The sequence below is a fragment of the Quercus robur genome, chromosome 6, assembly GCF_932294415.1.
Source record: "Quercus robur chromosome 6, dhQueRobu3.1, whole genome shotgun sequence".
Classification (NCBI taxonomy): Eukaryota; Viridiplantae; Streptophyta; class Magnoliopsida; order Fagales; family Fagaceae; genus Quercus; species Quercus robur.
Genome location: NC_065539.1, coordinates 35160059 through 35181998, shown reverse-complemented (window position 1 = coordinate 35181998; position 21940 = coordinate 35160059). Strand labels below are relative to the sequence as shown.

Sequence of the window (21940 nt, the reverse complement as noted above, 5' to 3'; positions counted from 1 at the left end):
GGTCAAACATTAATGCGATGACAAGTGTCTTTTAGGCTTTAACAAAAAAAAGCAAGTTGTGGGTTTTAGTCTAGTTTTCAACATCTCTAAAATAAATCGGGAGTAAGGCTGTTTATCATAACCTTTTCTCAAATCCCATACAAGTGGAAGTTTCATGCACTGAATACTAACTGTCCATCTACATTATATTTGCTTTTCATTTGAAATCAAATATTAGGATCACATTTCTCACTTCTTTTCACATACACACACACAAAAAAAAAAAAAAAAAAAAAAACCTAAATTAAAATAATTAATGACAAATAAATTTTTTTGAAAATTATCAAGTGACATATTTCTATGTCCTTAGGCATGGTGGTATAACTATGCAGGATTTATACAATTTAGGTGCTAGGAAGATGATGTTGTTTGAACTTGGCCCCATTGGTTGTTTTCCATCAGTTATGAACAAAGCTGAACAAAAAGTGAGCTGTCAAAAAGAATTAAATACATGCCAACCATGTTCAATGGCAAGCTATATTTTAAGCTGATGGACTTGAACCTCCAAACTTGAGGGGATAACATTCATTCTCGCGCAAACTTACAAACTTATTTACGACATGGTGGAAGATCCTTGTAGATGCAGTAAGAGCCTCCACTAAAAAACAATTTACACTACAATTTACTTTTCCTTCAAATCGGGTTGTAGGTAAACTTTGTCCTTCTTTTAATTCGGGTTTAAGGATGTAACAAATTTGTGTTGCTTTGTTGAACAAAAGGAAAAGAGACAGTGTGCTCCGTATATGCATCCAAGCCAGGACAGGAACTCAAATCTGTTTTGAGATAATTTTCATCTGACTGTGGCAGCATATAGGATTGTTTTGTTGTGAGCAAATGTCTCAATGAATCAAGAACTTGCAAACCGCTGTGTTATGGAACCTGGCCACTGGCTAAGTGCAATCTTTCATTGTTGTGTAGCATATCGATTTTAGCAATTCTTATCTCAATATATTACTTTTAGCACTTCTGTGTTCTTTGAATGATCATTTTTGGTATAATGTCTATTCCACATTATAAAAGTCATATGCTCTTTTCTCCCTTTTTTTCCCTACAATTATTTTTGTTTAAATGTTTTAAACCTTAAAAGACATTGATAAAATATACTAAACATTTTCTTTCTTTTCTCTTTAAAATGAAATTTATTACATAGAAAACATTATTGTCCATCAATTATGCTATAAAATACATCAACAAGAAATGCTCCCAATAGAAGCCACAAAAGAAAACTCGAAGGATAAGATGAAATGGAAGAACTCAAGGGGAGAGGCGGATTTTATTGTTTTTAATTTTTTTGGGAGGGGTCTCAAAATTCTAAATCATGAAAGAAAGTTTAGTTTAATTTTTTTTTATTTTTTATTGGGTGGGGAGATAAAGCTATATCTTGTTCAATAGAATATTTATTGTTGGTTTGAAGAACATTCAAGGAAGAGTGCAAAGACATTCTGCAGTGTGTTTGCATTTTACCCCCAAAAAAATGATAGGAAATAAATATTTGACCATTTTCTGAAAATTCATCCAAAAACTAGTGAAACTCAACCTTTTTTTTTTTTTTTCTTTTTTTCTTTTTTTTTTCGGGCAGCTTTTGCAAATTTCAACATATAATAGGTTAATATTTAGTTTGGTAAAGTTAATGCTAATTTTTTTTGTTAATGCTAAACAGTTTGGTAAAGTTAAGTCACAGATTAAGAAACAAACTTAAAACAGAGTCTCAAAATGGGAGCAAGCAAATTCTAGATGGCCATTGATGGCTGCCTTTATATAAAGCAACACATTTAATTGTTCTTCAGAGAAAAATAGCAATACGGATACAAAGACTTGAGCAGTCATTTTATTCAACAAAGCTTAGGGCACTTACAAGTTCACAACCATACAGAGTTTTTGGGCATTTATTGATACAAGGTGACGGAGAAAAGAAATATGAGATAACCACCTCAGCAGTCAGCGTGAGGATATTCATTTATTTCACTGTAATCTCAGCCTTGAAACCATGTGTTCTGATTTCTGTCCAAAATAATTACAAAACTTTAAGCATGTTTGCACTTTGTAATATACTGATGTTAAGGACTACAAAGCATGTTAATGGCCTAAATGATTAACGAAGGCATATATCACATGGCTGATACAACAACACAACTCCAGCAGAGTATTAGTGTTTCAATATCAATAGGCATTTGTGTAAAGCATACCAGAAACAGATTGACTAGAAAATTCTGAAAAATCATTGATTCATCTAGTGTGACATATAATTCCTTTGCAAGTTTACTAGATCAAAAATTTATGATGTTCAAAAAAATATATATATATAATGTCACATTCAGAAAGATTTATGATACATTTATAGGGTGTACTCAAAGTATTAGAGCCTGTCCTGCAGATTTATTAGAAATAATACCATGGGGTGAATTTAAAGCTTCTGCTCCAAGAACAGAGAACTCTGTTGGTTGTAAGAGATGTGAATCTGCCAGTCCAACGGATTTCTTTGATGTTGTCAAAGAGTTCATTAATTAGTTTTATATTTTGACCCCCAACCCCCCCCCCCCCCCCCCCCCCCCCCCCCCCACATTTTTTTCTTTTTGAATTTTAAAACAGGGATTTCTATAACATTTTGATGACATTGTAAAATAATCCCCATGCCTGTCAAAGATCTTGGTGCTGGAAAAAATTTCCTTCCAAATTGCGTATTCAATATCTTTTGACTTTTTTGAGCTGTAAGGTCATTAGAGTTTGTGGAAAGGAATTTTTGGGAGGATAACAAAAGGGGAAGTGGGGTATGTAGTATGAAGAGGATCATTCAGAATACAACCTACAATTACAAGGAGAAAAAATGTTGGACATAAGGATGCAGAATGTAGAAACAATTCAATTGTTCTTCAAGGATGTGAGATGCTATTATGTAAACTTTGAATCCCTCAGACATGATGAAGAAAAAAAATCATGTGCTGATAGCCATAAAAGAGTAGTTAAAAATGAACCCCATGGTGAAGCTGTTACTGTATGAAGAAAAACACAGCCAATTAGACATGAGCATTGGCACTATGGGGTCTCATGGAATTTCCTCAAGACCTTGGAGATCAATTCAAATAAGCACTCTCATCTAGCCATCTAGGTAATCTCCCATAGAGGAGACACATGCCATAAAATACTCTATTTCCATTAAGCCCAAAATGGAGCAGCCACTATTAACAGCAAAAACTAGTTGTCCAACAGGGGGATAACATGGTTGACCTTAGAATCCATGTAAACAGATAAAAAGAAATACTAATGAACAGGATGACAGATGCTGAAAACATGAAAAACAACATGGACAGGATCAAGTTCATCAGTAGGCCTCTGATTAGTTCCAAAAGTGAAAAGGTAGGGGAAAAGAATTAATAAATCCTCTAACTCTACTGGCTTAACATCTGGGAAGCTGTATTTCAATCCTCACATGCATGAAAAACTCAATTATTATGTGAGGGATACCATGTCAAGCTGAGGTTAGATAATTTAGAACTTCAAAGTTTAGTTTCACTATCTACCCCAGTTTTAAAGAATATATTTTCTATCAAGAAATATAGACTTTCAAGCTATCAATTAATACAAATTTGAATCTCCCTGTCCCTCTCTCTCTCTCTCTTTTAAAAACAATAAATATAACATTGATTCTATGTCAAGTTGTCAACATGTTACAATCAGAAATTTGGCATTCCAGGAAAGTTACCTGCTCAGTGTAAGGTAAAAATTTCCCATCAAGCATCACAACTGCACGATCCTTCCCATCCACACCTTTAACCTTGTCCACCGAGCAATAGAAATCTATAGCTGACATGCTACACATAAAATAGAATAGCGAATTACTAAGTTAATAATCAAATGACCTAAAGTTAAATTTGACAGCCAAGATGTCATTTTGCAGGGTTTAGCATGTTACTGTATTTGCTACCAGAGTTTCTTATGAACAATGAAGATTCAAGAACCTTATCTATGAACACTGAACAGAAATGACAATTACACAAAATTTGAAATTAAACATATAATTTTGTTTAATTGGTATGTTACACACCCAGAGTAAGTGTTTGAACCATGAGTTCACCCTCCACCCCATTCTTATAAGCAAAATGGATAAAATAATTGGTTGTGGAAAAATTTTGTATTTTTAATCACATGAACTATTCAATGAGTCATGTTACTTATTTAAATAATCACGAATATGGTTTTATGAATTGCCATGTAATGAGTTTGGAGGAGTGCGGGATGATGTGGGGCGATGTGGCGTGGGGTGCATGCGGGCATGCCCCTGGGATGCCCACTGCCTGCCTCCTTGGGGAAAATAACCTCTGGCTCACCAACCACACACAAGAACTACAAGGGACAGGGACACCGCCACCATCGTCGTTGTTGTCGTCGTCACCGCCGCCACCGCAACCACGGAAAAGATTTCTCCAAACTGGTTTGGAGTATAGAAAATGCTAAAGGTACCACAAGTTTGGACAAAATTTGGTTACAAAATCATTATCTTTTCCAACCCATTATGTGGCAATTCATAAAACTATCCATATGTATTATTTAAACAAATCACAGGACTCGATAAAAAAAATCATGTGACTAAAACTACACAAAAATGGTTACTTCAATCACCACATAATACGCTCCAAATTGGTTTGAAACAAAACTTTTTTTTCCACAAATTTTACCATATAAGATTCACAAACTGATAGTGATAGTGGAAATGAATATGATTGGTATGTGTCATGTCAACCACCTAATAAATAAATGTTTAAATTGTTTTGAAGCGATTGATGACACACCGATAGTAAAATTTGTAACATTAATGTTGGTCATAACCACACATATAGGCTTATAATATAAAAGGGGGCATAGGACATTTTTGAGAAGCAAGTGAAAAGGTGTAAATTTATTACTTACATGCCATCACCAAACTCCTCATTGATAATCTCCTTGATGCTCTCACCAAAATGCATAATCGCTTCATTCAACCTACAATACAAAAATCAAACACTAATATTAACCAAAAAAAAAAAGAAGAAGAAATTAAATTAAAAATAAAAATTAAAACCTGTAGACAGTGGGCTCTTGGATCAAGTTGGGATCGTAAGAGCGCATGGGTGGCTTCATCATCTCTTGGATGAGGTCTTCGGGCAGGTCGGGCAGCGCTGCCCGGAGTTTAGGGGCAGTGTCAGGCTTGAGCTGTGCTTGTCGTTTGAGGAGCTGGGCCACGTACACGTTGGTGAGCCCAGTCTCTGCAGCTAATTCACTGTACGACTTGCCGGACTTGTGCTTCACCGCCTGTAGCCGATTCGCTATGCTTGCTTTGTTCTCTTCCATTTCCAAACAAACAAACTGTAGAATGAGATATTCAGATCTTTGTACAGCTCCAAATGGACACACTTCTAAGTGACCTCTTTTTGGCTAACCACTAAGAGCCTGTTTGGATAAGGATTTTTCATCACTCAATTTCCGTCACTCAATTTTCATCACTTATCACTCATTTTTTCACACTTATTTGGCAACATCATTTTTATTTTCATCACTCAATTTTTTCACACTATTCATGGACCCCACAACTATTATTGTGTCAAACCACTTCTGTTTTGTTACCCGCGTACCATTTTCATCCCCCATCAATATTTCTTTTTTTCTAATTTCCCCTTCTCCTTCAGCCCTGTCTCTCTCCCAAAGCAGAAACCCAAACCCAGAAAAATGTCTCAACTTATAGAATGGAATGTCTCAACTTATAAAATAACAAAAAGAAAATCAAATTTCAGATTGGGAATAGAATGGCTATTATTAGAACTCATTCATAATTGTCAGTACATGATCCCGACTTATATTTATTTCATATCTAACATCTGAAATACACCCAATCCAAAATTCACGCTTTTCTACGACTATTGCTCTACTTGAGACATACAAGGAAGTCCATCTTCTTTTTGCAAGTGATTCTCCAAGTGGGAGAAGTGAACAGAGACAAAAATACAGTGAGGCTTGCAAACCCATAACCATTGAAGCAAAACAACAACCATGGTTTCAATCATTCAACTAAAATGGTTACCCAAACATCAAACAAAGAAAAAAAAATAAAAAACTACAAACCCATAACCATTGAAGCAGAACACGCATAACCACGGTTTCAAATTCAAATAAAATGCTTACCCAAACATCAAACAAAGAAAAAAAAAAAGAAAAAAACTGCAAACCCATAACCATTGAAGCAAACCCAGATCTATGGATTCAATAAATCATACAAAATGCTTACCCAAACATCAAACAACGAAAAAAACGGGAAAAAAAAAAAAAAAAAAAATCAGCGAAGCAAACAGAGAAGCATTTCGTTACCGTAGCTGGTGGCGCGGTTGGCTGAGCTTGGAGCGGTGAACTTGTGCGTGAGGAGGTCAGGCCAGTGAGAGCTTCTTGGAATGGAGATGCTCTGCTTTACTGAAATGAAGAGATGAAGTGAAGAGAGGAGTGATACGACTGAAGAGCGGTTGGAGACGGTATGAAAAGGAGCGCACCACATGATTTGTTCTGATGATGGGACCGGGTAAGTAGTTTTATTTACAAAAATACCATTGAGTTATGAGTTATGAAAACTGAAAACAGCCAAAATGTGTTTTCAGTTTCCATAACTCATAACTCAAAAATCAGAGAATTGAGTTATGGAAACAGAGTTATGGAAACAAAGTTATTGTTTAGCCAAACAACCTTTTTGCTATGGGTCCCACCATTTTTGAGTTATGAGTTATGGAAACTGAGAATTAAGTTGTGGAAACTGCTTACCCAAACAGGCTTTAAGTATTTGTTTGGAAATTGCTTACAGTTGAAAATTGAAAACACTGTAATAAAATAATTATTAAATATGTGAATAGTATTGTAAGACCTAATTTTAAAGAAAAATTTTCTGAAATCCGTACTTGTAGGTTCTATAAACAGTGCATAGGACCCACAAAAAAAAAAAGCAAATGCGCATCTACTTTCCTTTTTAGTGTAATCCAAACATACGCTAAAGATACATTTTTTTAATCATTAGTAGGAAGCTATATAGCTTTTGGATATACTAGTCGCTATCCCGTGTAGTTAAATAAAAATTAAAAGTATTTATTTTGTTTAAAAGTCTATGACTTGACTTAAAAAAATGTATAACTTGTGTTATGGGCCTTTTTTACAATATTGGGTTGGGCTGCCTCCTGCGACGCCCAAGTATTCTAAGTAAGGGAGTTGAGACCGGTCCAACTGTAACTCACTTTGATCCGGCTTGTGCATAAACTATCCCCCTTTTTGCCAAGTTTTGATCACATACCCATGATAGACAGATCTATTATAGAGAGTTATGCCAGGCAAGTATAATAAAGGTAACGCAAGCGGAAAACTAGACCAAAAAAAAAAAAAAAAGGAGCGGCAGGAAGTACCCTCCATACACAAAAAATAACAGAAAATAGTAGCAATGGGTTTCTTGGATTAAGAAGAGGGGAAAGTCAGTCTGCCACATCGAGTGACACTATGGAGCTTGAAACCGAGAAGGGAAACCACTTCCTCAATGCAAATAATCTCCCCAGGGAGTGAAATTAATTACTTTGAGGGAATGGACCTAAATGGTTTATGTTCAACAGAGGTTCTTTTCCTTTGATAGAGAGCAGGACTTTGAAAGGGAGAGAGGGAATCAACCTATTGGTGCATGCCTGCCAATCTAACTCTCTATTTTTCTTTCCTTATTTTCTAATTTTTCTTTTATCTTTCTTTTTCCTCTCTTTTCTCAATGCTTGTTTGCTATTCCATGATTTTCTTTTAAGTTCCTATCACCCCTCCTTCCTGTCCTCCCTGTGCATGGCTAGGGTCCCCTTTTTTATAGTGTCTGCCATGACCGGGTTTTACTATTTTAGCCTATAACCACTTTTGTCTGGTCTGGGTGTACTTGCCGACCACCACTGATTCATCCGTATTGGCTGTGCCACTCCTACCACCAGACAAAGAGGACTATTTTGTTTGTTTGTCTGCCGTATCATCTTTACTTGCTACAGTGTGAGTGCTCTCTCTCTATCCCTCATGGCATGCACCTAGTGGTTCCCACTTACCCTTGCTTCTTTCGGGTGGTATGTCATCCCAGTAGGACATTTCCCCCAAAAGAGCCTGAGCAGGAACCTTAGAATAGGTTTTTTTCCTCTCCCCACTGCTAGACCATGCCCTCTTACCTCTGACCCATGACTTCACCACGTCTTGTATTGGCTGGGTATGTCGTGCTTTACTTCTATGTTTATTCAAAGCTTGCCTGCTACTCACGCGTTTGCCGTGATTTGGAGACCTATCTGCACATTCTATCGGTCATTCTTGGCTTCTTATGGTGTAGGCTGTTTTTTGATCTCATATTTTTTGCGCCCTTGCTCCCTTTGGGGCTGGGCTTTGTTGGATTGTGGGCTTCCTTTTCTCTAGCCTATCCTTTTATTCTTTCCGTAGCCTTGCCATTGTTTCCTGCCATATCACTCTGCTATTTTTGCTGTGATGTTATTTGGTCCAAGCCTGTTGGGCCTTTTTGGGCTTGTTACTTATGACTAAGTATAGTCATTTGGGCCTTCTCGGTTGTATTGCTTGCGGGCTCCTGTGTCCCATTTGTTTTTCTCTTGGGCATCCTTGGCCCATTTGCTTTCCTTGAGCTTCTTTGGCCCTTTTCTTAACTTTGCATTCTCATGGGCTTTTTACTAACTTCTTTAGGCTTCCCTGGCCCAATTACCTTATCTTTCATCATTGGGGCTCATGAGCTTGCCATCAACCCCTTACTTTCTTTGCTTGCATTACTTTGGGCTTGTTGTGGCCCATTCTCACTTTTCCACATCATATACTGCCCATGGGTTTGCTATTCCTCTCTTTCCGGACTTCTTTAAGTCTGTTTGCTTCCTCAAGGCCCATTTGTCTATTTCATGGACCTGTGACCCATTATTCCAGCCGCTTGGGCTTAATGGTTTTTTCTATCCATTTACCAATTCTTTTCTGTCCGTGTTGCTGGACTTCTTTCTATTTGGCTTCCCCTAAATGACTGTCAACAACTTGAAAATAAATGAAAATAAGTAATTTTTTATTCAATATAATGGTTTAGAAAAATTCTTTTTCTTTCATATTATTGGTTCCACATAACACTTCCCAACGTGGGCTATTCTATGGTGATGACTTCATACAAAACTCAACTGCAATTAAATCTACTATTCACCACCAATCTAATCTGTGTTATCTTGATAGTATATCTACAAATTGCATTCTCATATCCTCCATCATTTAGAAGGTAACTGAAGTAATGATTGTATGTAATGTATAAATTTTATTTTTTTACAATATAAAATTATTAAAATAGTTAAAATAAAATTGTTCTGGAAATTTTTTGAAATAGAATTTTAAATTTATTAAAACTTAGTTAATAGAGTTTCTATTTTACCTAAAAGTGAACTATCACAATTAATGAGAATTTAACAATTTTTTGCAAAGAGAAGATAACCATAGGCCCAAATTTTTTTTTTTTTTTGGAGAAAAAGCCCAATTTTTATTTTATAGCATAAGATGTTACAGTTAGATCCGTACCATATGTAATATGTTAGTCCATTATGATAGTTCCAAATAATATCCTAATACATATCTATATGAGTTTTCTTTTTAATGATACCATAAAAGATGAAGTTTAATAGAAGTCATTTAAGATCCAACGTATCCAATAAATTTTTTTAAAAAAAAATGTAATTTCAAAAGTCTTTTAATTTTAAATTTTTATAAAATAGACTCTATCTAAACTCTAAAGGAAAGCATTCAGAATGATCATATCATTGATACCATATCATGATGGTTGCAAATAACAATATTATTAATCATGATTAATAGATGAACAATGAAACTGTGAATTAACAATTTAACAATTCAAATACTAAGTTTAAACTACAACAACACATATACAGAAGACTCCAAATATTGGAACATACTTCTTCTGCCATTTTCATTATTCAATCAAAACCAAAGTTTCAAACATAATTCCAATTCAATTAAACCCAATACATACATACACATGAACGTAGATAATTCCAAAAATAAAAACAACAATCTCCAAAAGCCTCTGCCTAATACAGTCACTATTTATTTATTTATTTCAGATTGTGCATTCTTTAGTTCTTTTTCCTTTTATGTTTCATCAAACGTTTGCTAATTGACGAAAATATCTCTCATATAGTTAACATTAAACCTAATAAGAAAACTTTACATGCCTTTTGTTTTGAAGGCGCTCCAAGAACCAAAATAAAAAATGATATATATTTGTTGAGTCTAATTTGATATAATTATAGAGTTTAAATCCTACTGAAATTATAATTTCTAATCAATGTTAATATAAAAAAAAATGAAAAAAAGAAGAGAAAGAAAAAGTAATTGATAGATATAAGGAAATATGATAGATTTTTTTTTTTTTTTTTTAAATGTCATCAACGTAGAAATTATCAAATTAATAGAGATATATTCCATTTTTTTTTAGATAGATTTATATTAATGGAGTTATTATATAGTATGTTAGGATTATCCAAAAATTCCTTGATTAGGTGATAATTTAGGTCTTCTTTAAGTATAGTGGTTGTATGGCACCAAATAACTAAATTTAATTTTTTAAAAATAAATTTAATAAATTTTCTGCAATATGGTGCTATAAAATCGAAAGAATTAAATTGAATTAAATCTAATTAAAAAATATAAATAAAAAATGCTGATGTGGAAAATTGTGGAGAGGTCAACCAGAAGTCAAAGCAGGTTTAGGGGTATCAGTGACTACAGAAGATGAACTGGCCATGATAGTTTCTTCAAGAAAGAACTGTTTACCCAATACCTAACAAGACTAGAATGCCAACTCTAGGCTCAAACATCCCCAAGGTGACAATGGGAAATTGGATTCTTTGAGACTTTTGGAAACAAACTCCTTAGTGTTTTACTTGATTATCAAGTCTAGTGTCTGATGTGACTAATACAGAGGATCCATGTATTGTGGCAACTGTAAATCATAGAGTATACTAATCAGGACAATAATCAAAGTATACTAAGGGTAATAATCAAAGTATACTAATCAAAGGGGGTGGAAACTATACGTGGCTCGAATACCAAGTATAAAAGATAGAGAGTAGAAGAAATAGAGGGTGTAGTGGCTGTAAGAAGATTATGGTAACTGGTTAAGGAAATATAATGCTAAAGAAATGTAGAAAATTACGTGAAAGCATGGAATAGAACAGAGAACAAGATACAACAAACTAACTGATATTATTAGATTCAACAAACTTTTTACATAAGACATAAGGAGTTCTGAAAGAGGCTGTCTTTTGCCTTACAAAGATACAAAGAAGTTATTTATAGACAACGGAACTCAAACCATATTTAGATACAATTTACAATCAGCTTTGCATAAGATGGTAGTGGCCTGGCTTGTGATTGACAAGTGTTGAAGGAAGTAAGGGCTTGGCTGGAGATAAAACTGCTTCTGGATAAGCTTCTGCAGGGGCAATAAGTGTTCCTGACATGCATGGATAAGGCCGAGCTGCTTTAGGACGATTCTAGGATAAGTGTTGGAGCTGTTTAGTCCCATCCATCTCTTCCTTGAAACCATTCTTCATTAATGTCAGCGTCAACATCTGGTTTATGATCATCATAATAGGGGTCATCGTAACCAATAAAAGGATTGGGTATTTTCCAATGATCTTCATGTGGCCACTATTGTCTGTAAGCTTCTGGGGTGCTTGGTCCTATTTTAGATAAGGTTCCCTTATTAAGGGATTCTGCCTTTGTAAGAGCATGGTGACAAAATGCCCAAGTGGTGTCCAAGTGTAAGTGGAGGGTGTCATCTGGGTTAGTAACCCAATGCATTTCTAATGGGTGAAAGATTCCTTCTGCTCGGATATCTTTTTTTGAATTGAGCTTAGCAACCTTATAGTAATTTTGTGACCAAATCTTGGATGTTCTGTGATGGAATACTTTTTCCAATCTCTATTATGAGCATCATTTTTTAGGATTTCAAACCAGAACTTTAGAAAATCCGAAATGCTTACTTCAAAAAAATCTATAGAAGACTGTCCAATGACCATTTTCTTTTCTAAAAGCATTATTTCTTGAGATTTCACTCAATTATAAAATTCAGTGAGCAACCTTTCATGGGATTCTACATCTTTTGAGAACAAAAGGATGTCATCCACATAGATTAATGCATTGGCTAATAGTGGCTGGAACAACATTACCATTGATTTCTGGAATTGGGATAGGGCATTTTTTAGGCCAAAAGTCATGACTGCCCATTGGTAATTGTAAGGTTGAATTTATTCAACCATCTAATTGGTTTTATTCCGTGCCAAATTTGCTTGTGATTCAGCATTTAGTAACCCTGTATTTAGGTGGGTTTGTTGTAAGGGTAGTGAGTGAGATAGAGTGAAGATTGCTCAAGAGTGTGCAAGAAAACAGAGACTCGCGGCTGGGACTCACGGGTGACTCGCGGCTGCAAGCCGCCAGAAGCAGCACACGTGCCAAGCATGCTGGAAGATGAACAGTCATGCTAGCTGGAGCATTACAGGACAAAACAGGACAACTGGCCATACGGTTAACTCGTGACTGGATCTCGCGACTTAGTCAAGCCGCGAGGTCAAGCCGCGAGCCACCCCTGTTTTGTAAAACCTGACGTTTCACATTCCTCTCCCACTCCAGTATAAATACCCCTTTTACCCACGATTGAAAGAGGGCTTCCAGAGAGAATTTTGAGAGAGAAACCCTAAAGAAAAACAAGATTGTTTCACCCACAATCTATACCTTAGAGTCTCTTCAAATTCCTCTACTCTCTTCCTCTCCATTGTCAAATCCTTGAGAGGCATTATACCAAACCTGGTTCTCACCATCATCATCACTGTGAGACAGTTGTTTGGATTTCTGGGAAGCAGTTAGGAAGGAACTAATCTTCATTGGTTGATGCTACGGTCTAGTAGCGGAATCCGGGAAGCTAGAAAAGAAAAAGGTTCGGCGCAACCTCGTTGGAGCAAGAAGCTTGGAGGGCTTAGGTGCACTGGGTAGATTAGGCTTGGAGGGTCTATTGCTGTCCTTGTATCCCAACTGTATTTTCTAGTGGATTGTTTACCGCTTGGAGGGCGACAGAGAGGTTTTTTGCCGAGGACTTCGGTTTCCTCTTCGATAACACATCGCGTGTTGTCTTTGTGTTTGCATCTTCCTTCCTCTCTATCTTTGCCTTTTTATTATCTGCTGTGGTTTTATTTTGTTATGGCTTAGATAGTCTTTAACCAATTTCGTATTATAGCATGTGTTAAGTTTCCGCATACTAGTTGTTTGACATATTGCTTGTATTGGTTAAGTTGTAATTTGGGGGTCTAAACGTTCAAAGGTGTTTTGTACACGTTTTTTGAACTTTCAGTAATGGTGACCTGGAATGCAAAACGCTATCTTGTACCTTTCTTTTGGATGGATTCCTAATTGCCAAAATCCTGCTTTAAGATCAAATTTTGAAAATACTTTTGCATTTGAAAGATGTTGGAAGAAAGTACTCTTGTTTGGTAAAGGGAACTTGTCATCTACAAGAAAATGATTAAGATCCTGGTAATTAATTACCAATCTGAGTTTTCCTTGGATTTGCTTAGCATGCTTGTTGACATAAAAAGCTTCACATGCCCACGGGGAGGCTGTGGGTTCAATGAGGCCTTATGAGAAGAGGGTAGATAACTCTTGTTTAGTTAAGGCTAAATGTTCTAGGTTCATTCCTTTGTGGCTGACTTTTGTGGGGTTTACATCTTCCTTCTTTTTGAAGGGAAGGTGTATGAAAAAGTTTAGGTTCTTTCATAAGGGATTTGGATTTTTAAGGAGGAATTCAGAATGGATATTTACACAACAATCGTTAATGATCTAGATTCTCAAAGAGACAAAGGGGTCAATAGTAAATAGATGAGGGACTTGGGTCCAAGTGAGAAGGTTCTGTTTGTGCAAAAGTCCTTTTGAAGACCATCTAAGGCTAGGTATTTGGTGAAGGAGATCAAACCCTATAAGAAGGTCTCTGCTAGTAAGAAGGGATCCAAGGACTTGGTGTTTTATGGTGAGGGTTGGGAAAATTCTGATAAGGATAGGCTTACTTTTTTGGGTAATTAAGAATGTCTTTGCATTTGTTGCACGGAACATCTGGTTATGGGGCAACTAGAATTCTGTAGGTAAAATCTTAGGTTGGAGAATTGTTGTTGCAACTCCAGTATCAAAAAGGGCTATGACTGGGATGGGTCTAAAGTAAGTTTCTAGAAGGATATGTACTTGGGCTATAGGAGTGGGGCTAGTTAGAGGAGCTATAATGGGCTGGGATGTATAAATGGTTTGGATTTCTAGGTCTGAGGCATCATAACCATCTGAGTCTGAATCTTCTTCTGATGCGGAATAAGCCATGACTACTAGAGCTTGAGGAGAGTAGTCATCATCAAGTGAAAAAAAGTGATTCTACATCTAAGAATGGAGTATTATTTGCATGAATCTGGGCTTGTTCAAGAAGCTTTGTTGCTTTCTCTTTTTTTGGACAATTCTTTGCAAAATGGCCTGGTTTTCTACACACAAAATAGACTTTTTCTTTGAATTGTTTTCTTCTGAGAAACTTCCATTTTTCTTCCTGAAAAATTTCTTCTTTGGTCCTGCATGGTGTCTCCTTTTCAAGGGATACTTCTTAAAATGATTTCTCCTTTTTGTTGAACAGTCACAATTTTTTTCATGGCACTTTATCTGCAAATCTTTCCTTTTGCAACTGTCTTTGAGTTTACTATGAACTTTTTCAATTTCTAAAAGAAATTTTCTCTGGTTGCAGAGCTTTTCTAGAGCAATGAGCATATGCTAATAAATTTCTCCCAAGGAGGCTTGTTGCAAGGTTATTCTTTGGAGGTTCATCATGCGAAGAGTTTCATCTCCCAATGGATTCGGGAGGGAATTAAGGAAAGTATGCTTGATATTGACATCATCTATGCCATTGATAGAATAAAATTGTTTTAACATCCTATCAAAGTGCTTCTCTAGATCTTTTCTTTCAAATAAGCAACACTTCATGGCCAAGAATTCTTCTCGTGCTACTTTTGTATAATGTACAAGCAAGCCAAGAAATTCATTATGGAGAATTGTGAAGAAATCTTCTAATGTTTGGCATTGGGCTGCTTGTCTTTGCTGAAATTCTCCTAAATTGATCCACCATTCTCTTATTCTTCCTGTGAGTCTTGCAACAAACTTAGCGATAACTTGGGCAACAGTAGAATTCAGGGCTTGGAGTTTAGCAGTGCACCATGAAAACATGTTAAAAAATTCATCATGCCATCTGGAGGGAGGAATATTATCAATGGTAAACAGATGTTTTGAATTTGTACTTGATGATTGGGTTAAACAGTTTTGGTTGTTGGGGACAAAAGGTGGTGAAGGAAAAATTGGAGGCGGTAGTGGAGGTGGTTTAGGACAGAGGACATCACCTTCTTCTACAGTTGGCTGGTCATCTGTCATAAACACTTATTCTAGACCAAGATCAGACAGGTCTAAGTCAGTAGCATCAATTACCGGTAGCATAAAGGTTTCTAAAAAAAAAAAAAAAATTACCAGTAGCATAAAGGATCTCTTGGACCTTCAAGGGTGAGGTTTTTTAGGAATGATGAAATTGGATTTGGAAGGTCAGGATCTACAGCGAACATATTCACGTCCGGAGGTTTTGAAGAAGCACCAATGGTTGGATCTGGAGAATGGTATAATGGTTCTTTGTCCTTTTTCTTAGGAGGGGGTTCATTTTGTAACCTGGTTTGGAATTCTGGTTTAAGTAGAGATGGATATGTTATGGCTAAGAGAATTCCACTTGTCGTGAAAGGGTTATAATCAGGATGTGTCATGGCTAGTTGTTGGAGATTTTGTCCAAGAGAGGTTAATGAAAATGGAGAGGTTAAAGGTATGGACAGATCTTTATATAATGATTGTCGAGGTTGGAAAGGAGTATAGACAAGCATCGAGGAAGGTTGGGTAACTATCTTTTGTGATCCTTCTATGGATTGAAGTTGTGTCAGTAGTTGCTTTCTTTCCTTTTCTTTCTGCCCTATGAGAGGGAAACAAACAAACATATCCTTGACTGTGGATACAATTGTTGCAAGCTCTTGTTCAACCATCTTGATTTTTTTTTTTTCAAATCATCAACAAGAGAACTTGAAGATGAGAAGTTGTGGGTAATTACCTCAGCTAACTTCTGTTGGTTATCAAGGATTTTTGAAAGGGCTTGGTTTTGTGCCACAACATTTTCTGCTTGCCAATTTAGAGCTGCTTCTGCTGACGAAACATGCCTTTTGGTTCCATCTGGGTTGGTTCCAATAGGGTTTTTGATTTTCCAAATATGCTTTGTGTTGGTCTGAGGATGTTCAAAACTTTCAAGAGGAGGAAAATCTAGTGAGTAGGAAGGTGAAGCACAATCAAACATGTAACATGATAAGGGTTTTTGTGGATGGGTTTGACTAGTAGGAAAAGGTTGGCATTTGGGTATTTAGGGAAGAACCTTCTGGTAGTATGGAATTAGTGGAGGTTTAGGGTTTTGATCATGATTTTCTTTGGACTTGGTTTCTTTACATGGAGGAGAAGGAGGGATTGTTTGCTTTCTGGATCTAGGATAAAGAACATAATAGTCAAATTTTGTAGAGGGTTCTCCAAGCAGATTAACTTTTGGATCACCTGCTTCATATCTTTCTTTGAGGATTTGTTGAGTGGATTTTTTCTTTCTTCTTCTTGAATGATCTTCTTCAAGAGTTTCTTCTTTTCTACATTCAGCACAGTCGCAAATATCCCACCATATGTGGCTAGAGGGTGATTTGCCTTCATAGCAAGGCTTTCCATCTTCACGAAACACATTAATCTTAAGACCATCTTCACAAACATATGACACAGGTTAGAGCATAGATATCTGAGTTGGAAAAACTGTCACATCTTTCTTTTCTGGTGGGGCCACCAAAAACCTTATCTTAACTTCGCCATTTTCCTTCCTAATAAAGAAAGGATTGTTCGATTGGACTGGCTTAATTGCTTGGTGAAGCGTCTCATATTTCGTAATCCATGATCCTAGGAAAAGAGAAGTCATCTGGTTTCTTGTGAGTTGTCTCGGGACAAACATACACATGGGGGTCATTCCTGGATCAACTTGGATCAACAAAGCATCATTGGATTGGGCCATGTCTGGGACTGCCATATCAAAGGCATGATTTGAAGCTTTTAAGCAAGCTGATAGTGAAGTGTAGCGACAAATCTGTCTTGTACTTGAGAGGCTCCTATAATCTGAACTTGCATCTTAAGAGCATCACAAAGGTGAGGATCTTTGAAGGGCATATTAAAGTTTGGAAAGAGTGTGACGAAAACTGTTCTTGCATTTAAAGTGGTTTGAATAGTTCCTATGACTGCATTTTGATATTCCAAAAATCTGGAGTCAAGGAGTGAAATCCTAAAGGCTACAGGGAATCTCTTTCTTCCATGGAAAGTTAGTGTCAATCTTACCGCACCAAAATGAAGATGTGTGTACCCTTGTCTTTGCCATGGAATTACAAACTCTCTGGGAAGAGCAAGGCTGATGAAGTTTTCATTTTCACTTGCTGGAATATTGAATTGATCAAACTTGGAAGCCTAGACATATTCTTTTGAAGCTTGTATGCAAGCTGATAGTGAAGTGTAGCGGCAAATGTGTCTTGTACTTGAGAGGCTATAAGAGATAGAGAGTAGAAGAGATAGAGGGTGTAGTGGGTGTAAGAAGATTATGGATAGAGGGTGTAAGAAGATTATGGTAACTGGTTAAGGAAATATAATGCTAAAGAAATATAGAAAATTACGTGAAAGCATGGAATAGAACAGAGAACAAGATACAACAAACTGGCTGATATTATTAGATTCAACAAACTTTTTACATAAGACATAAGGAGTTCTGAAAGAGGTTGTCTTCTTTTCTACATCTAGCACAGTCACAAATATCCCACCATATGTGGCCAGAGGGTGATTTGCCTCATTGCAAGGCTTTCCATCTTCACAAAACGCATTAACCTTAAGGCCATCTTCACAAACATATGACACAGGTTGGAGCATAACAATCTAAGTTGGAAAAATTGTCACATCTTTCTTTTCTGGTGGGGCCACCAAAAACCTTGTCTCAACTTCGCCATTTTCCTTCCTGATAAAGAAAGGATTGTTCAATTGGATTGGCTTAATTGCTTGGTGAAGCGTCTCATATTGTTAAAGAGTGTATTTTAGTACACTCTTTAACAATACATCTTTACACCACCACTGCCATTGTGACTACAACCAAAATCACCTTAACTACCGCCACAACGACCCACAAATCATCCTAATTATTGTAACCCAATGACAACCACAACCCAAAATCACGACCCACAAACCTACCAAGACCCATATGCACCACAACAAGTAGGATCGACCCATATATTATGTTCACATATTACTTATATGTAAATAGTTATCCATGTTATTTGTATATTATATTCACATGTTACTTGTAAATAAACAATGTTTTAAATACAAAAGCCAAGTATTTTAGGGCCTGTTTGGTAAGAGTATTTAAATATAGTTTTTTTGTTTTGCAATCTATAAAAAGGTGGGTTCCACATTTGAATTTATTGTTTGACTAATGTTCTCAAAATACAATTTTCAGAAAATTGTATCCTATTTTCCTTGTTGAGTACAGGATTTTGAAAACGGCTAAAAGGATGTTTTCAAGACTCAGAAAATGTTTTTAATGGCATAGTTGTAAATAAATTGAAAACAATGGACCCCATAGATTTGTCGAAATTCTTCTATCTCTTAAATTAAGGAGCTTATCTTTATCAAAAAAAAAAAAATTAAAACACTTCAAATCTGAAACTTATCATTATTAAAAAAAAAAAAGAAGATACATAAGCTCTAATCTCTTATCATTATCTAAAAAAAAAGAAGAAGTAATTTACAGATTCTATACGTTATTTTTTGTAATTTTGAAAAAAAAAAATCTCAAAAATAGAAATGGTCTCCCAAACTTTTTTTTTAGTATTTTGAAAATTATTCTTAAAAGTGGGAGCCAAACACATATAATGTAAAAATTGTTATTTCAAAACTAGTTTTAATTTCAATTATTTAAAAATTGTTTTCACAATGTTTTGAAAACAAAAACAAAAATCTTCTTACCAATCAGGCCCTTAGTTACTTTCTAAAAATTGAATTGTTATAATTAATTCAAATGAGATACTATTTTTTGAATATGTATCATAGAATGTCTAACACTTTTCCCACACACAATTGAGCTTCTAAGTCCAAAGTCTTTGGTTCAAAACTTTTTTCCTACTTTATTAGCTTTGAAGTACTTAGGAAGACCTTGAATTAATTAGATAATTATAATAAATTAGACAATGAGTGATCAATTACACTTAGAAACCAATGGTTCGTAGTGACTCTTAAAAATTAAGTAAGTAAAATGATTTATTCACACACAAATCACTCTAGTATCAATAAAGCAAACATATCATCATACGTTGCCAATTCAAAAGTTCTGAAGTCATCGAGAGCGAGTGGGCCATTTGATTGAAGGGAAAATCGGCTCCCAAAAATATTATTTTAATTATTTTATTAATCATGTCATCTTTAAGTGTGTTAGGTTATCCTTCTGTTAGTCACATTATCAAATTCCTTTACTGAAATGATAGCAAGGATTGAAACAAAAATTTTAGAAACACAAGGACTAAAATAAAAACAATAAAAAAAACGTAGGGATTAAAAGTGTATTTTGCTAATATATAATAGAATTTCAACTCAATTAATAGTATATATTAAAATAATCTATAATCTATAATATATATATATATATATATATTAATAGGTAAAGCTCAAAAAAAGTTCACTTAGAATTTGAAATTAGAATTCAATTTTATACTATGTGTTTAAATTTATGTGGAGACCACATCATAATTATTCACTTAAATTTTTTAATTTTTGTGCTAAGTGAGTTAATGAGTGCAAAATACTAAGAATCTAATCTAATATTAATGAACTATATATATATATATATATATTTTAAATAAAAAAAATAATCACATATACTCAATAAAAATCATCACACAACAAAGATCACCACACATTCTATCTTATTAAAAATTAGAAAAAAAAATATCATAAGTTGTATTAAATTTGGGTAAGAATTTTAATATATGACTAATTATGTTTACTTTTTTAAAAAAAACTTTGTTTAATTTTAAATGTATCCATATGTATACACGTGTTACATGTTTTTTTTTAAAATAATTTGATTAATCATTTATATTTTTATAATAAAAATTGTGTTTAATTTTAAATGCATCAATGTGTTTGCATGGGTTACATGCTAGCCAATATATCAATATATATATATATATATATATATATTAAACCGAAACCTCTAAAGCTCCCACAATTTTCCATGTCAGCACAATATTAAAAAAAAAAGCATAAATGCAAAAAAAAAAAAAAAATAAAAAACATAAGCGCAAAAAACCTTTTCTAAAACCTGATAAAAACACCCTATAAAAACCAAAAAATAAAAAAAACATAAGCACAAAAAAGAAGAAGCAAACCCACGCTCTATCGTTCCTCTCTCTTCTCTATTTCTCTACCTTCTCCTTCCCCAACACCCAACACTGAAAATCAATCTTGCCAAGAAGCCATCCCCACATTGTCAGATCCGAGATAGAAAGAAAGCATCACCAAACATATGGTTTGGTCCTTCGGCAATACATACAACTATGGTTTCACAGTCGTAGAGTTTTTCCGAAAGCGAAGGTGACGATGGGACGCAACAGAGCTTGAAGAGAAAATCAAATCAAACACCACCACTGCTGGTAAATAATTTTCTATACCATTTACATATTTTATTTCTATAATTTTCCCAAATGATATTGAAAAATTATCATAGTTTTTGTGTTCGGATAAAACCATTTCTTGTAAAGTATTTGGGATATTCAGTTATGTGTTAAAATTGATTAGGAATTCATAAACCTATATTATATTTTGATTAGGAATTCATAACCCTAACCAAATTTGATTAGGAATCCATAACCCTATATTATATTATAAATAATATTTTTTTTAGGGATTATTTGTTACCAAGTAACTCACGGCTGAAAATTTTAATTTCTAATTCTTTGAGATTGTGTATTTGAAATTCTTTTATGATTCATATGTTAGATATTGGGATTGGTATTGATGGTGGGATAGGTTTATATTGTAGAAAACAACATTTAGATAGTTTTGGTAATAGTTGATAGTATTGTACAAATGTTTTTTTTTTGGCTGCACTATTGTAACAATGATTTACCATATTGATTATTAGTTTGTGGACTGGTGTCACTTTGGAGCTTTAGGGGCTTGTGTTGGGCTACTATTGTTGTGGACTAGAAGAGTAGTAGAGAAACTTGATGGGGTTAAGGGAAATTATTTAGTTTATGTAAGTTTGGATGTGTGGATGATTAATAGAAGTCAGTGTTTCAAGTGCCCATGGTCCCAATTCTGAGCATGACAAATATGTGGGCTTGGTGGAGTCTTGGAGGAGATTTTGATATGATTCCATTTAAGAAGTAGGTTTGATTTTTTTAATGATTTATTTCATGGTGTGTTTGTGCATTAAGATCAGGGTTTTTTACCCTTAATAACTTCAAATGAATCAAAGCTTTTAGAAAGTTTTATTATTTTACTTAAAAAGTGGATTCCCTTTTAAATTTGATGGAAGCCATGAGATCAAGTTCATAAAACATTCTTAATTTTGATCAAGAGTGTATGTCAATTGTTTACAAAGTGAAACAACTACCATTGATAATGGTTTCAACAGATTAATATATTTTCCATAGTTTGTCAACAGATTAATATTCATAGA

The 21940-nt window shown here is 34.9% G+C and overlaps 1 protein-coding gene across 1 annotated transcript; it reads right to left on the bottom strand.

The window, feature by feature from the left end:
* Nucleotides 1-1753: 1753 nt before the first annotated feature.
* On the bottom strand, nucleotides 1754-5445 carry LOC126688581 (cyanate hydratase). The gene is made up of 4 exons (XM_050383327.1): nucleotides 5096-5445; nucleotides 4945-5016; nucleotides 3740-3848; nucleotides 1754-2040 (listed from the first exon to the last, which is right to left on the bottom strand). The coding sequence occupies exons 1-4, from the start codon at nucleotides 5362-5364 to the stop codon at nucleotides 2002-2004; spliced, it is 489 nt and encodes a 162-aa protein (XP_050239284.1). The 5' UTR covers nucleotides 5365-5445; the 3' UTR covers nucleotides 1754-2001.
* Between the last annotated feature and the right edge of the window lie 16495 nt (nucleotides 5446-21940).

What these genes read in the sequence shown, in the direction of transcription:
- LOC126688581 (XM_050383327.1), bottom strand. Translation starts at nt 5,364, where the DNA reads ATGGAAGAGAACAAAGCAAGCATAGCGAATCGGCTACAGGCGGTGAAG. An exon ending in CAAGAGCCCACTGTCTACAG is followed by an intron (nt 5,017 to 5,095) that starts GTTTTAATTTTT and finishes TTTGTATTGTAG; the next exon opens with GTTGAATGAAGCGATTATGC. An exon ending in TTTTACCTTACACTGAGCAG is followed by an intron (nt 2,041 to 3,739) that starts GTAACTTTCCTG and finishes TATTTTGGACAG; the next exon opens with AAATCAGAACACATGGTTTC.